Here is a 17,034-nt window from a genome sequence, read left to right as displayed (position 1 = left end):
TCTACAAAATTTACATTAACTGCATGTGAGATTTCAATAATATTTTATGCCTGAAGAATGTCGTCATTTGTTAAACAGTGACCATGGGTTGGCATCCAGATATTACGATGCTAGCTACTATTTGAATAGATTCGATTAAAACAGTGTCAAAAATCAAAGCAGTGTTTATAAACACGCAGCTAATAGATAGCTGAAAGTAAGGTTTCACATTTGATTTTGATATAAAGTATGATGTCACGTTTTGGACTATTTCTAGAATTTTATTAAAAAATTAAATTATGTTTAGCCGAAATATTTTTAAAACGTATGTAAATTATGAATGATATGTTCCAATATTTAGCAAATATCACTTTTTGTCATTGTCAGTTTTTCCAAAAGTTCATTTTTTTCCCTTGGGTGTCACCCCCCAAACAGGTGTCACCCGGTGCGGACAGCACCCTCCTAGTGACGCCACTGATTATGAGGTTTAGTTCTTGTATCTGTAAGTTATGATACAGTGTTTTATGTATTATTACTACTTTACCTTATTCTAGAATTTTCTTCCAAGTTTAAATACAACTCCACTGGGATTCGAACTTGAAACGTGGTGACTAAGTGGTAAATCGCTTGGCTACGAAACCTAGAGGGTTCGAATCTTTCTGAAAACAGGGATTATAAATATCGTGTCCACCAAGCTCTAAAAGTACCTGACCTTAGTTGGGAAAAGCAAAAGCTGTTGGTCGTTGTGCTGGACACAAAACACCCTGGCTCATTAATCGTTTGAAAAAGAAAAAGAAAACCTTTACATCATCAATCCCATAGATCGCGAAGTCGGACAAAGGTTGCTTGACTTGACATTCAACTCTTATTCAGAGCGGAGTGTAAGAAAGTAAGAGATGAAATATAAGAAAAGATTTTTTTTGAAAAACTTGCTTAAACTTTGTTTACCCATAAGGTGTTATACTGAAATAACTTTTTGTTTTCTTCCCGTGATGCCTCTAATGAAGGAAACGGAAACAGTTCCTCTACACCCACGCATGTAGAAAATGAAATATTTTTAAATTTATATTGTGTGGAGGCTAAACAAAAAGTGAGGACATAAATGAACTCAGGACTGTGTAGCCTGAGATCCAGAGGTTATAGTGTCAAGTGCGCCAGTATCACTTAATTGGCGATTTGAACATAACATTTAAATAACAGATTAACCTAACACGTCCATATGTTCATTATTTCAAAGAATCGATTATCAAAAGAAAAAGGCCTCGAGAGACAGAAGTCTGAAATGTTCTGAAAGATCCCATCCCACTGGAATCCAAAGACAGTCAAGAATACATGGAATTTAATTGGAAGCATTTTTGATGACTTCTGTTTTGAAATAAAGAGTAAACAACAACAAAAAAACTACCAGCAACGGTATCCAGGTCAGCTGTCCAGCGAGGGCCACACAGTTGAGTCTGTAATGTCTCTGCATGTCCGACAACAGAGAAAGCTCCCAGAAGTCTTTTGTTGTCTCCTTTTCATAGTAGCATGTCATTGATCTTGGCCTTTGACCGTCCTTGGATTGTCTGCTGAACTGAGATTAGTTGTATCATAATAACAAAAAGTGTTTTTTTTTTAATTTACAGACCATCCTGGGTTTTAAACTGATATTTAAGTTTTAAGTTCTTTAGAGCCGTTTTTGAGATCAGCGACCATGCAGGTTACATGTTTTTTGTTTCAGGTTCCAGGTTCCATGAAGTTCTCACTTACATATATGTATTGTAAACAAAAACTTTCGACTTTGTGTATTTGATAAGGTTTAGTTCTTGTATTTGTAAATTAAAATTTAGTGTTTTATGTATTATTGCTACTTTACTTTTTTTTTTTTTTTTAGTAATTTTAATAAATAAAACTCCACTGGGATTCGAATTAGAAACCATCTGATTGAGCTAGACATTCAAAAGAGACATGGGGTAGCTTTGTGGTCAAGCACATAGCTTCAGAACCTCTACAAATACAAGACGCTATTGAAACCCAAGTTTGCGTTCAGTTTTCTGCATATCATATGCAGTCAAGTTGTGAGCTGAGTCGAATGGTAATGCCCGCGCCGATTTTGAAACGCATTCCGCCCCTGGCTAACACCTGAATAGCAATGACTAAGACATCAGAAGCAAAGGCAAAGAATACATTAGGAGTCACAACAGGAAAGTTCTCTGAGGCATGTTCTAGACAAAACGAAACACGCTCCCCAATGTCTGCGTTTACGGGAGGGGGGAAACAAGGAACACGCAATCAGGTCTGTCATCGGTCTGGAGTCGTGCTTTCAGAAAGAGCTACAAGCAATTGAGCAGAGGCTATAAACATCGTTAGTGACAGATCTCTGTACAGACAATTAGCCGCTCAAGGTGCTGCAAGGAGCGAGTAATGATCTACTTCTAAGTTGGTAATAAGAGAACTACACCATTTAGTTACTTACCATCAAGCAGACATTGACCCCACAGCAGCATCCTGCTACAAGACACAAACAGACAAAGATCAGAAAGGCGATGTAAAATATCTCTTCGTTCGTTTGAGCTGGCTTTCGGACAAGCCATGGCGCACAGGTCGTATCGTTCTGTTCCGTATGAGGTCCGAATCCCAGCATCGGGAGTAAGGCGATGGTCATAGTTAGTGAGAGAAGCACTAGCAGAGTAAGTGTCATGTAATCTCTCGTGGGGCACCTAAGGCATAGGGCATCTGCCCTAGGCCCGTCGAATCTTCTGGATAAATACAGGTCATTTCTGAGCCATGATTTCAGCCTTTTACTTTTCTTGTAGAGGTTAAGGTACAAGATGGATTTTTCTTTGGGATAACTCAGGTTAACATCAGGGCATAACGGAATTTCACCAGAAAGCTGAGACTCGGGGTCATTGATAAAACCTTCGGTTAGTTTAGAAGTGTCTGCATTTAAGGCCTTTTCGATATCCTTCTCACAACAGTGAAATTGATTGCCATTGTTCGTGTCTTTCACTTCCAGTAGAGTGTACATGTTATCTAAAGCAGTAGTGCTAAACTTATGTGACTTTTCCTTTTTGAGATTGCCAGAGTCTTGAAACGTATCTCTCGACAAATGAGGATCGCTCTTAGACTTGTCCAGATCAATGTACTCATTGGACACTGGGAGCATCTTTCCCTTGGAGGATCCAACCAGAGATGACTGAACAAGGGAGGAAAATTTGTTGTGAGGATTTTTGACCCTGAGGAGGCTGCAGACAGCGAGATGACACGTGACGCACATGTAAGACAACAGCACCAGTGAAGACAGGCTGCACCACAGAGAGGAGACCTGGTAAGTGACACAGGTTGGACTTCCTCCGTACCATCCACCAGAGAAATAGGAGACCAGCCCCAACGGTGTAGGCACCAGTGCTGTTTAGAAAGAAGACAATTGTAATGTTAAATACTATAAAAAAAAAAAAAAGAAAAAATAATTAAATACATTGGAAACATTTTTTACCTGAGCAACTGAACTTTGAACGGACACTATATTTTAAGATAAAAATCGATTAAATTTCCATGTTTACATTAATCTATTAGTACAGGAGGGGCTCGTTAGCCTTGGCTGACTACCCAGCTAGCCTAGTAATTTCGGGGCCCTATGCGAAACTGATTACGCGGGGCCTAGTCTGTGTGGAATAGGGATAATAAGTGAAAAATAAGATTTTGTATAAGAAAAAAAAATCGACTTTACTAAGTTAAAAATTGCGATCTGCACTTTACGAACATTGTGACTAATAGCATATTTATATGTTAGTGACTATAAAAGTAAATAAAGTATTGCAACTTCCAATTAAAGTATAAATTCGCCCGATTATTACATGAATGCTGACAATGCCTTTTTTCCTTTTATCACGCGTAGGATTGGCGTTTTCCGCAATGAATGACACCCACAAATGACGATTTTGTCTATTTTTCTGGAGATTTTAAAGAGTTTTCAGGAGATTTTAATAAATTCAGGAGATTTCCACGAGTTTTTCGTATCTATTTTGCAATGTAATAATTACACCCTGAATTAGCGCGAGGCCTATGAAATTGCGGGGCTAACTGCGACTGCATAGGTTGCAGTGTCCTAAGACCGGCCCTGCAGCTAGGAGAAAGAAAACTCTGAATTCAAACTCCTTCTGTATTGTATTTATACCCTACATGGGTTAGACTTTGCGAGCGCATTCTGTTTCAGTGGGAATCTTTGGACGCCTCTGAGTCCACCCAGCTCTAATTAGTTGGGGAAAAGGAAAGGCGGTTGGCCGTTGTACTGGCCACATGACACCCTCGTCAACCGTAGGCCACAGAAACAGATGACCTTTACATCATCGGCCCTATTGACCACAAGGTCTGAAAAAGGAGCTTTACTAATTGGTCTACTTACTTACCATATTGAACGCAGAGATCAGATCACGTAACTCTTCTTACCAGACAATATACCCAGTACTTACTACAATATATCCAGAGCTTACCAGACAATATACCCAAAACTCTTCTTACCAGACAATATATACAGAGCTTACCAGAGAATATACCCAGAACTTACCAGACAATATATACAGAGCTTACCAGAGAATATACCCAAAACTCTTCTTACCAGACAATATATACAGAGCTTACCAGAGAATATACCCAGAACTTACCAGACAATATACCCAGAACTTACCAGACAATATATACAGAGCTTACCAGAGAATATACCCAGAACTTACCAGACAATATATACAGAGCTTACCAGAGAATATACCCAGAACTTACCAGACAATATATACAGAGCTTACCAGAGAATATACCCAGAACTTACCAGACAATATATACAGAGCTTACCAGAGAATATACCCAGAACTTACCAGACAATATATACAGAGCTTACCAGAGAATATACCCAGAACTTACCAGACAATATATACAGAGCTTACCAGAGAATATACCCAGAACTTACCAGACAATATACCCAGAACTTACCAGACAATATATACAGAGCTTACCAGAGAATATACCCAGAACTTACCAGACAATATACATAGAATACTGAACACGCAGATTTGTTTGTCCCCAATGCTCTGTCGTGGTAGCCACAACACACACACTAGAATAGGTAGCAGGTTCTCGAACGTCAGCGCCAACTCTATCAAGATGATGAATACACCGAACACGTGGATCTGTTGACCTTGACCCTCAAGATGTCCGGCCGACTGACCATGGGTCAGCTTAAAGTCTCCGGAGCTCAACATGTTAGGCGTTGGGAGATGGACGAAACTCATTGTCTCTAATCTGAAGATGAAAGAAGACACAATTGATTAGGGAAAAAATTTATAAGGAGACATTTGAGTACAACAGACAAATTAAATATTAAAAAAATTATCTAAGGGAAAGAACTCCACACTTACAACCATTTATCTCAAAATTGTAGAAGTAATTATAAATTACCAATTATTATTTGACTCATTAGTTAATTTTTTATTCATTCATGTATTGTCTTTACCAATTAAAAAAATTGTGCAAAGTTTCAACTTGACCCGAGGAGGAGTGTAGAAGAAATAACTTGTTCAAACGTATACCAGACAGACAGACGATAAAAGCTTTGTAAAAATAGTAGGTCCCCTCTTTGATTACACATAGTAATAACAAAATACAAATCTATAGGACACAAAATAGATGGACACATAACAGTGGGGCACAAATTATTAGGACATTAATTAGAAGAACACTTCTTAGTTGAACAAAATTTAGTAAGACACACATTAGTAGGACACAGATTAGAAAGGGGCTTGGCTTCCGAACCTGGCTCATGGGTTCAAATCTCGGTGAAGACTGGGATTTTAAATTTCGTGGTTTTTAGGGCGCCCCTGAGTTCATCCAACTCTAATGGGTACCTGACATTAGTTGGGGTAGAAGTAAAGGCGGTTGGTCGTAGTGCTGGTCACATGACACCCTGCTCGTTTACTATTGGTCAAAGAAACAGACGACCTTCATATCATTTGCCATTTGATCTACATTTACATTAGTAGGACATGTGTGGGTAGTGCACGTATTAGTAGGACATGTGTGGGTAGTGCACGTATTAGTAGGACATGTGTGGGTAGTGCACGTATTAGTAGGACATGTGTGGGTAGTGCACGTATTAGTAGGACATGTGTGGGTAGTGCACGTATTAGTAGGACATGTGTGGGTAGTGCACGTATTAGTAGGACATGTGTGGGTAGTGCACGTATTAGTAGGACATGTGTGGGTAGTGCACGTATTAGTAGGACATGTGTGGGTAGTGCACGTATTAGTAGGACATGTGTGGGTAGTGCACGTATTAGTAGGACATGTGTGGGTAGTGCACGTATTAGTGGGACATGTGTGGGTAGTGCACGTATTAGTAGGACATGTGTGGGTAGTGCACGTATTAGTAGGACATGTGTGGGTAGTGCACGTATTAGTAGGACATGTGTGGGTAGTGCACGTATTAGTAGGACATGTGTGGGTAGTGCACGTATTAGTGGGACATGTGTGGGTAGTGCACGTATTAGTAGGACATGTGTGGGTAGTGCACGTATTAGTGGGACATGTGTGGGTAGTGCACGTATTAGTAGGACATGTGTGGGTAGTGCACGTATTAGTGGGACATGTGTGGGTAGTGCACGTATTAGTAGGACATGTGTGGGTAGTGCACGTATTAGTAGGACATGTGTGGGTAGTGCACGTATTAGTAGGACACACATTAGTAAGACACGTATTAGTAGGACACACATTAGTAAGACACGTATTAGTAGGACACACATTAGTAAGACACGTATTAGTAGGACACACATTAGTAAGACACGTATTAGTAGGACACACATTAGTAAGACACGTATTAGTAGGACACACATTAGTAAGACACGTATTAGTGGGACACACATTAGTAAGACACGTATTAGTGTGACACACATTAGTAAGACACGTATTAGTGGGACACACATTAGTAAGACACGTATTAGTGTGACACACATTAGTAAGACACGTATTAGTGGCACACACATTAGTAAGACACGTATTAGTGTGACACACATTAGTAAGACACGTATTAGTGGGACACACATTAGTAAGACACGTATTAGTGGGACACACATTAGTAAGACACGTATTAGTGGCACACACATTAGTAAGACACGTATTAGTGGGACACACATTAGTAAGACACGTATTAGTGGCACACACATTAGTAAGACACGTATTAGTGGGACACACATTAGTAAGACACGTATTAGTGGCACACACATTAGTAAGGCACGTATTAGTGGGACACACATTAGTAAGACACGTATTAGTGGGACACACATTAGTAAGACACGTATTAGTGGCACACACATTAGTAAGACACGTATTAGTGGGACACACATTAGTAAGACACGTATTAGTGGCACACACATTAGTAAGACACGTATTAGTGGGACACACATTAGTAAGACACGTATTAGTGGCACACACATTAGTAAGGCACGTATTAGTGGGACACACATTAGTAAGACACGTATTAGTGGGACACACATTAGTAAGACACGTATTAGTGGCACACACATTAGTAAGACACGTATTAGTGGGACACACATTAGTAAGACACGTATTAGTGGGACACACATTAGTAAGACACGTATTAGTGGGACACACATTAGTAAGACACGTATTAGTGGGACACACATTAGTAAGACACGTATTAGTGGGACACACATTAGTAAGACACGTATTTGTGGGACACACATTAGTAAGACACGTATTAGTGGGACACACATTAGTAAGACACGTATTAGTGGGACACACATTAGTAAGACACGTATTAGTGGGACACACATTAGTAAGACACGTATTAGTGGCACACACATTAGTAAGACACGTATTAGTGGCACACACATTAGTAAGACACGTATTAGTGGCACACACATTAGTAAGACACGTATTAGTGGGACACACATTAGTAAGACACGTATTAGTGGGACACACATTAGTAAGACACGTATTAGTGGGACACACATTAGTAAGACACGTATTAGTGGGACAAAATCATTTAAGGTTTTTCCGACTGTATTTATTTAACAGCAGACGTTTTCACACCGGAAATGTGAAATACCAAGTGTATCTAATACATTATTCCCCCTTGTTTTTTTTTCACTTTAACAGACTTGAAAGTCAGTGTAGTCTTTGGGAGGAATATTTACTTTAAAATTGTATTCGGGTCTCTTTCTTTTGATACAAATCCCTGGCAAGTTGACTTGCTTTGAGTTCATATTCATAAGAAAGACTACGCTAAAATATCATCAGATAAAAAATGATGAAATGAAAGACCCAGCGGGCGTAATTCTAGATCCCCGAATGATATTAGCCACTGACCGAATTGCTTTAATTTAGTTTGGTATTACAATAAATTAACAATTTAAATCAATAGCCCGGTGAATGAATGAATAATAAATGAATAGTTCTATAGTGTTCGGTCATAGTTTTGATTTTCGCTTAGACAGTAAAAGGGGGGGGGCGGGATAGCTTTATTTTTATTATCATTGTATTTTGTTTACACTACAGACTTGGGACGTAATGACCACAGGTTGAAAAAGAAATTTTACACTCTATGAAATAAATGAGTTACTGCTTTAGTTACTCATTTAAATAACCATTTATTGAGCTGGTTATTCAATATTGACCCAAAATCTGCCCTCTCTACATCTCTGGTTTAAAAGCAACGACTGATCCAACTTATAGTATGATAATAAACACTGCCGAAAAGTTCCGAAAGGTTGTCATTGCCGGAAGTGACAATGGAAATAAGTAAGCATTTTACTATCTATAAAATGCGTCTCAAATAGCCTCTGACAAACCCTCCAACTCCTGGACTTCAAGCGTGGCTAGTATATTAAGTCCGGCGGAATAGTTATCATTTATATAAGATGGAGCAAAGGCGAGTAACTGGGGCCGAAACAAGTAAGCTTCGGGTACGAGGGGCTCGTTAGCCTTGGCTAGCTACTCAGCTAGAAGAAGGACAACTCTGCATTCAAACTTCTGCTGCCGGACGGAGGGCAATCGCATCTCGAAAGTCCTCCTTTATGGACATCTGGCTCAAAGAAAAACTGGTCGTCCTCACCGTCCGTTATGTGGATGTAATCAAGCAGGACCTCAAAGCAGTGAATATTGATACTGCCTAATAGACCGCTCTATGCGAAGAGAGAGGGTGACCAAGAACGCTATACACAACCACAAACCACGAGCCTAAGCTCTGAGAGTGCCAGACGAAAAATGGCTGGCTCCTGTACCAGCCAAGCGAAAGCCACCTTGACCTGCGATACATGTGGACGGGAGGGCCTCTACAAAATAGGGCAATAGGGCTCCACAGCCACATAAATACGTGTTCTACGAAAAACTTGTCCTACGAGATGAACCAAAGTCGTTACAAATAAAGGAGGCCAACAATGGCTGTCTCGTAGCTCTACCCAAATATGGGAAATGATTTGGAAGACAAGCCTGTGGAAAAGCCAGGAGTCGGTGATCCTTAGGCACTGGCTGGGCCTGCGGGGCCGCTGATCCTAAACTGTATAGGCGCTTGCGAGGAGAGGGGGGAAATGCTGTGGGGGCGACATCGTTTCGTTCCGACCATATGCTGGTATGTCACAATGACATAAACATTCGTCTGGAATAAATCCATTCCATCGGAACTTGCCTTGTTGGTGTGTGACTAATTGCTGATTAGATTGCTTAGATTAATTTAATACTGGCATTGATTGCCCAATTCTTCTAATGCAGTCCACACATACACCCATACCCACACATAGATAGGTAAACTCACACATTCTGTGGCCTGTCTGTCGTTAGCTTAGTTTAGTATTAAAATTGCATCCATCAAAGACAAGCTAGCTAACATCTGTAAGGCCACACAGCTTGCCTGTACAATAATTTAAAATAAATTTGATTGCATCTCTCTACACTCTCCAAAAATTTAAATTTATATTTCCAGTAATATTTATTTTAAAAAAGTCTTTAAATAAATGAAAGAAATGTGATAAATTTTGCAACAGTTCCCCTCCCACCCTTTTTTTCTCCTTTGTAGCGTTCAAGGGAGGCTATGATGTTACTGGAGTAGATTAGAATGTTGCAAGGGAGATTATAATGCGTGTCAGAAACAATTTTCAGAAACCTAACTTCGTTTAGGCAGAGTTTCGTGATCATGTGATCAAGTTATGTCTGGCGTTTGATTCCCTGACTCTTGTTTCTTCCTCGCGCTAATTGCATTGACATTTATTGACGTGTGCCATTTAAATAACTTCTGGCAGCTTCTAAATGGGGTATAGAGATGTCCTTACGGAGGTATAGAGATGTCCTTACGGAGGTATAGAAATGTCCTTACGGAGGTATAGAGATGTCCTTACGGAGGTATAGAGATGTCCTTACGGAGGTATAGAAATGTCCTTACGGAGGTAACTCCTCCACCTCCTTATACGCAATAAAATGTCCTATACTCTTTATAGCGTATGATGTGAGAAACTCTTTTACCAATTCTATGACACACATAACAAATTAAACTTAAAAATTGAAAGCTAATTACGTATAATGGAATTAATATCGAGGTTAAATTTTTGTAAACAGAAGTATAGACGCCTTGGAATGAAACATATATCCATTTAGAATGGCAGACTTTAGAACGAATGATTGAACAAGATAATTAAATAGATAATCCCTTATGTCCATTGACTGTCGTCGTAAGGGTGCTGTGACAATTAGCGTAACCAGATCCCTCCATTTTGTCCTGGTCAGCGGCTGTTCTTAGCAGGCTATCAAGAGAGAGGCCAGTCCATTCTTTTACGTTGTCCAGCCAGCCTTTCTTTGTTCTCCCTCCACTGTAACTTAAAGGATGGCTTTGGATAGTGAGTCATGTCTTACAATATGATCAAACCAGCTCAGCCTTCGTATTGAGAAGCTTTTGCTGTTTGTTAGCCAGAGTGTTGACTTGTAAAAGTACAAACTCATTGGTCTTCTTTTCCTGGTATCTGATATCTAGCATTTTACAGTAGTATTGACTCTCAAAGGCTTGGATTCTTCTATCAGCCTCAGCTTTCAGTGACATAATTTTCACAACCATATAGAGGATATAGGACCACTAGCGAAGAATTCAGTTTTAACCATATTTGGAAGCTAATGTTACTTGTCCAAATTTTCCCTTTTGCCCTGTCATGACAAGCGGATGCCAAGCTTAAACTGGTTTTTATCCATTTTATTGATCCCCAATCTGTTGTTATGTTTGACCCTAGGTATTAAAAATTATCAATGTTTTCTGATGTTTGGATATTTAAGTAACATCTCGTACTATAGATAATTGTATAGTTATTGTAAAATTTAAAAAAAACGCAAAAATCTGTCTATCTATCTATCTATCTATCTATCTATCTATCTATCTATCTATCTATCTATCTATCTATAAGCTATGTATCCAATCGAGTGATGGAGAGCTAAAGACGCCTCACTGGTCTACCTTTAGGATACACTTCTGTATGACACACTCCTAGATCGACACCAACTATTGGGAAAAAATGCAGCACAGAATAGGCCCAAACAAAGGGCCCTTATACAGACTTTGTCTTGGATTGAAAATGGTGATTACACCAGAAGATGGAAGAAGCTAAAAAAAAAAAAATTACAAATGTTTAACTTTCGACAGTGGATGTGTATCAAGGACTGGCCTTTTATAGTCACACTAGATTTTTTTAAAAGGCAAGGGTCATCTTTCGAGAAGTATAATTCGATATAAATATGGATGTATTGTCATGCGCATATTGGGTTGGTTCTTTGTTCTGAGTTTCTCTTATGAGCACCATGATATTTTTTAATTACTCTACATCTAATGGCTATATATTGGGACCATTCAGGTCATGTCATATCCTATCATTAAACCATTGTTGCGTAATCGCTTGTTTGTTATTATATGTTTACCTGTTAGCATTACTTATTCTCTTGTTTAAATAAGTGATGTATTAAGTCGGTGTTCCGCGGATCCCTAGGTTTACCACGAAATACTTAATTAATTAACTAGTAAGCCACCACGTGAATTAACTTTTATATTTTGTGGTAGTAGATACCGTTCAATTCTCAGAATGTGTTCCGTTAAAGAAAAAGTTTGGGAAACAATGTTATGGTATGATAGACTGTCAGCGTTGCCAGGGCAGACGAGCCAAGTCAAACTACAACCGTTACATGTATGTATAGTGTTCAAGTCTAAAACGTCTGTATGTCACAGAGATCTAGCCCTGTTAAAGTTGGCAATGAACTTGTACACAACATTCAGCACGCTCTTGTTCATGTCTGATGCAATGGTTCTCGAACATTCGTTTGACCGGTATGTACAATTCAAGAAGTCCGAATGTGGCCTGGGTGCGTGGCATTGAAGCCTCTTAAGTTCAAATGGTCAGTTAATGGAGGAAATAAAAAAAGAAGAAGTATGATGCTCCTTAGTTCTAAGACGGTCTGGACTTCAGATTATTGATTTCTTTCGTCTCAAACCTTTAGTTCTCAAAAACATAAACAACATACAAAAAGTCATTTAAAAGAAGAGAATCTTATTTTGTTTTGGTCCGTCGCTTGTTTGGTCAATAGAACCTGTAAGTAATGAATGTGATGTGGAAGTTTTGTAAAAGTTTACATTGAAAAGAAAACAACCTGACAAATTATCTCTTTGAAAAAAAGTTCAATAAAAGGATACATCGTTTAGAGCTATAGATAATTATGCTCTGAAGAGAAAATTAGCATATTTAAGGGTTTTAATGAAAAAGAACAAAACTTATCAAAATATAAAATTTCATTCATTTAAATTGTCTTAGAAACAGAAAACTTTCTTTGAACGAGGATTTTATTGCCCAAAGAACAGTGCTCACAATACAAAAGTTCCTAGAGGTATACAAAAGTTCCTAGAGGCATACAAAAGTTCCTAGAGGAATACAAAAGTTCCTAGAGGTATACAAAAGTTCCTAGAGGTATACAAAAGTTCCTAGAGGTATACAAAAGTTCCTAGAGGTATACAAAAGTTCTTAGAGGTATGCAAAAGTTCCTAGAGGTATACAAAAGTTCCTAGAGGTATACAAATGTTCCTAGAGGTATACAAATGTTCCTAGATGTATACAAAAGTTCCTAGAGGTATACAAAAGTTCCTAGAGGTATACAAAAGTTCCTAGAGGTATACAAAAGTTCTTAGAGGTATGCGAAATCATTTTGTGAACTCCTTTCTGTTGTAGTTTTATTTCCTTTGTTGTAATTTTTAGTTTCTGTTGTGATTTTACTTTCGTTGGAAATTCATTTCTGTTGTAAATTCATTTCTGTTGAAAGTTTACTTTTGTTGTGAGCTCTAGAACAATAATGTTGTTTTGGATTAAATCGATCAACACAATTTTCATGTGAAATGTTAACGCAATGATAATGATATGTTTCATTAGTTCCTCCCTCCCAAAGATATGTTTCATTAGTTCCTCCCTCCCAAAGATATGTTTCATTAGTTCCTCCCTCCCAAAGATATGTTTCATTAGTTCCTCCCTCCCAAAGATATGTTTCATCAGTTCCTCCCTCCCAAAGATATGTTTCATAAGTCCCCTTTCCCAAAAATATGTTTCATTGGTTTATTCTCCCCCCCCCCCCCCCACTGTCATTTAAATTCATACAAACTGTCACATAACATTTGAACAGAATTTTGTTCAATTTAAATCGGCTGGCCTTGAACTTTCATCAATCAAGGTTTAATGGATTTTCAACAAGGCGATGTCATTAACATTTTTTTTAAAACTTAGTTCTCTCTGTCTATCCATGAGAGATCAGGAAATGAGATAATGAGTTCAGGGGATGACAAAGTGTGTTGACAAAAAAAAGGAGATTGTCAGCATTCAGAGAGAATAAGACAGAGACAGAAGAGACAGGAGACAGAGAGAGAAGAGACAGGAGACAGAGAGAGTGAGAGGGACAGAGAGAGAAGAGAGGAGACAGAGAGAGTGAGAGGGACAGAGACAGAAGAGACAGACGCAGAGTTATAGGCAGAAATAAAGATTCAGATACAAAGAGCGTATGAAAAAGGAGAGAAAAAAACAGAAAAGATAAAGGTGACGATGAGACGAAGAGAGAGAGAGGGGGACAGATAGAAAAACAGATAGAGAGACAAACAGAGAGAGAGAGAGAGAAAGAGATAAAGAGATATGAAAACTGAACATAGAAGAACATACATATACCTAGACAGTCATAAAACACAGAAGCTTGTATGTAGCCAACAACAACCAATGAGAGAGAGACAGACAGACAGACAGACAGACAGACAGAAATAAAAGTACCCAAGAAGTAGAGAGATATGGAGAGAGAGAGTGAACTAAAAAAAGAGAGAGAGAAAGAGAGATGGACAGAAAGAGAGTGAGTGAGAGAGCGTGAAAGAGAGTAAAAGACGGAGAGAAAGAAAGAGAGAAAGAGAGTGAGACGGGATAGATAGAGAGGGAGAGAGTCAGGATACAGAGACTGGAGAGAGAGAGAGAGAAATAGGGCTGAATTATTTTGATATTTTGTACAAACTGTGAAACACGTGTTTCTTCACAAACACGAGCACGTCTGCTGCTATTTCCGTAATGGCGCCAATTTTATTGATGTGGAAATATTCTAACAACGTGGTTCAGCACTAGACAGTCAAATCTTTCCAGTAAGACAAGGGATCAACATTTTTACTCAGCAGATTATTTTATGTTTGTGTATAACATCAGGCAGTCTCATTTGATTTGCCTAGAATGACTTGGTTCAATGTAGATATACCTTCATGTACTACTCAACAATGGCCACAGAAGATATATAAAACTATACAGAGGGACAAAACATCTCCTCCACGGCCCATAACTCTATTCAGAGCAATGTTCACCATTCATCTTCACCCATTCCTTAGTTTGTTGAACCGTTGGGGTACCACATAAGATCTGTTGACTGTCTTTCTCCTTTCCTCTCTGTCTTTTGCCTTGAATTGAATTTCATTCAATGACATGCTTTCCATTCTTTGATGTTGTTTTCCCTATCGTCTGTCTGCTTCCTCTTCTTTTTCCTGGTACTGTTCCCTGGAGGAAGATCTTTGGTAACCACGAAGACCTTGTGATGTAGTCAACAAGATTAAGTAAGAAAATGAGAAACATAATCTTATACCAAGTAATGCAGCTGATTTGTAGCCTAAAATAGTCTGTTTGAAGAGTAACTTTTGTTTTCTAAAATTACTATACTCACTTTGCAAAGTGTTCATCAGGTTAAATAAAAACAGGGTTCTCGAAAACGGCTCTAACGATTTTTATAGAAATTTGACAGTTGATATATATCTTTGGGAAAAGAATTTCTAGCTAATTGGCCACACTGAGAAAACCCTAGTTTGACCGTTATAATTTTTCGAAAATATTATCTACTAAGATTACATTTGACCTAGAATCTACACGATCTATATCTTGAATAGATCAGATATAAGTCAGCGGGTATCCCGGCATGTAAGTTTGTTTTTCACAAAGGACTTTAGTATATAGCTAGACGGTCAGGAACATTTTTCTCACTGTCTTGTAAGTCTTGATCTCGAGACCTGTCTTGTAATTCTTGATCTCGAGACCTGTCTTGTAATTCTTGATCTCGAGACCTGTCTTGTAATTCTTGATCTCGAGACCTGTCTTGTAAGTCTTGATCTCGAGACCTGTCTTGTAAGTCTTGATCTCGAGACCTGTCTTGTAAGTCTTGAGCTCGAGACCTGTCTTGTAAATCTTGATCTCGAGACCTGTCTTGTAAGTCTTGAGCTCGAGACCTGTCTTGTAAGTCTTGAGCTCGAGACCTGTCTTGTAAGTCTTGAGCTCGAGACCTGTCTTGTAAGTCTTGAGCTCGAGACCTGTCTTGTAAATCTTGATCTCGAGGCCTGTCTTGTAATTCTTGAGCTCGAGACCTGTCTTGTAAGTCTTGATCTCCAGACCTGTCTTGTAATTCTTTAAATCGAGACCTGTCTTGTAAGTCTTGATCTTGAGACCTGTCTTGTAAGTCTTGAGCTAGAGACCTGTCTTGTAAGTCTTGATCTCGAGGCCTGTCTTGTAAGTCTTGATCTCGAAGCCTAGCACTAGAATTTTCTTATATCTATACATTCGTTTAATTATTAAGAGTAATATAAGCGTGTGTTGTCGGATTTTCAAAGGATGAATTGTCTTTCAAAATTTTAATGATATGTTACTTGCTATTCGTTTAGTAACATAACATTAACATTAACATAACACAATATAACATAACATAACATAACATAACAAAATAAGTAGGAAAAAAAATGAAGAAAAAAGATTTCGTCAATAATAAAAATAATATATATATTTAAAATGTTCAACTAAAACACAATACTTACTATGGAGCTCTGTTTACAGTTCATTATCTGAGCTCAATGTCCCGAGGAAAGGAAAACCATTGTCTTAAACTCTTGAGGGATGCTAAAAATATCTTCTGAAATTCGCTTCTCAAGTGCTTCCAAAAAATTGTTGATTTGGCAAAGAAGACTTTCACATGCAAGTAATGTTTGAGATGAACAAAACATCTTTTTTTTTTATTTTCTAGCTTTTGTCATACACATAAATAAATAAAAAAAAACATACACACTAAATACTCTTCAAATATGCGAAAAGAAGTGAATAATGTTTTATTTTATGTATATTCTTATTTTCAAAATCACATGCGTTTCTTCATTAGAATGAAGTTCATTATACTGGCAGTGATTGCAGCGCCTCTATAGTGAAAGTGAATTTTGAATTTGGTCTCTTAGAAGTTTTAAAATTTCTGTTATGCTCTAAGAAATCTAAGCCGAACTGCTTATACAGTCTCACATATTTTTCATCTTAAAATAAGCTAACAGAAACACAATTGATCTAGAGCACCATACTGTCATTTCCCCTATCTTGTCGTTTGTGCTCTTAGGTTATACCCAACTATCAGCTTTAAATTAACAAACATTTTGTCTAGCCCATTGGCTGATCGGATCCATTTTGTTTCCTGGTAAAGAAAGTCAAGAATGTAGTCAACTCTAAGGAGGGAGTCACAGGG

At 38.3% G+C, this 17,034-nt stretch overlaps 1 protein-coding gene across 1 annotated transcript in view; it reads right to left on the bottom strand.

Moving 5' to 3' along the window:
• Positions 1-17,034, bottom strand: part of LOC106075784 (uncharacterized) — a 54,708-nt gene that overhangs the window by 8,096 nt on the left and 29,578 nt on the right. Inside the window, exons 2-4 of the mRNA XM_056043654.1 lie at positions 4,991-5,253; positions 2,435-3,366; positions 1,385-1,552 (exon numbers count right to left, since the gene is read on the bottom strand). Coding sequence (XP_055899629.1) covers positions 1,385-1,552; positions 2,435-3,366; positions 4,991-5,243 — 1,353 coding nt within the window. The 5' untranslated portion in view covers positions 5,244-5,253. The remainder of the gene's footprint in view (positions 1-1,384; positions 1,553-2,434; positions 3,367-4,990; positions 5,254-17,034) is intronic.

The sequence above is a fragment of the Biomphalaria glabrata genome, chromosome 1 (assembly GCF_947242115.1).
Source record: "Biomphalaria glabrata chromosome 1, xgBioGlab47.1, whole genome shotgun sequence".
In the NCBI taxonomy this organism is placed as follows: domain Eukaryota; kingdom Metazoa; phylum Mollusca; class Gastropoda; family Planorbidae; genus Biomphalaria; species Biomphalaria glabrata.
This window is presented reverse-complemented; position numbering and strand designations above follow the sequence as displayed.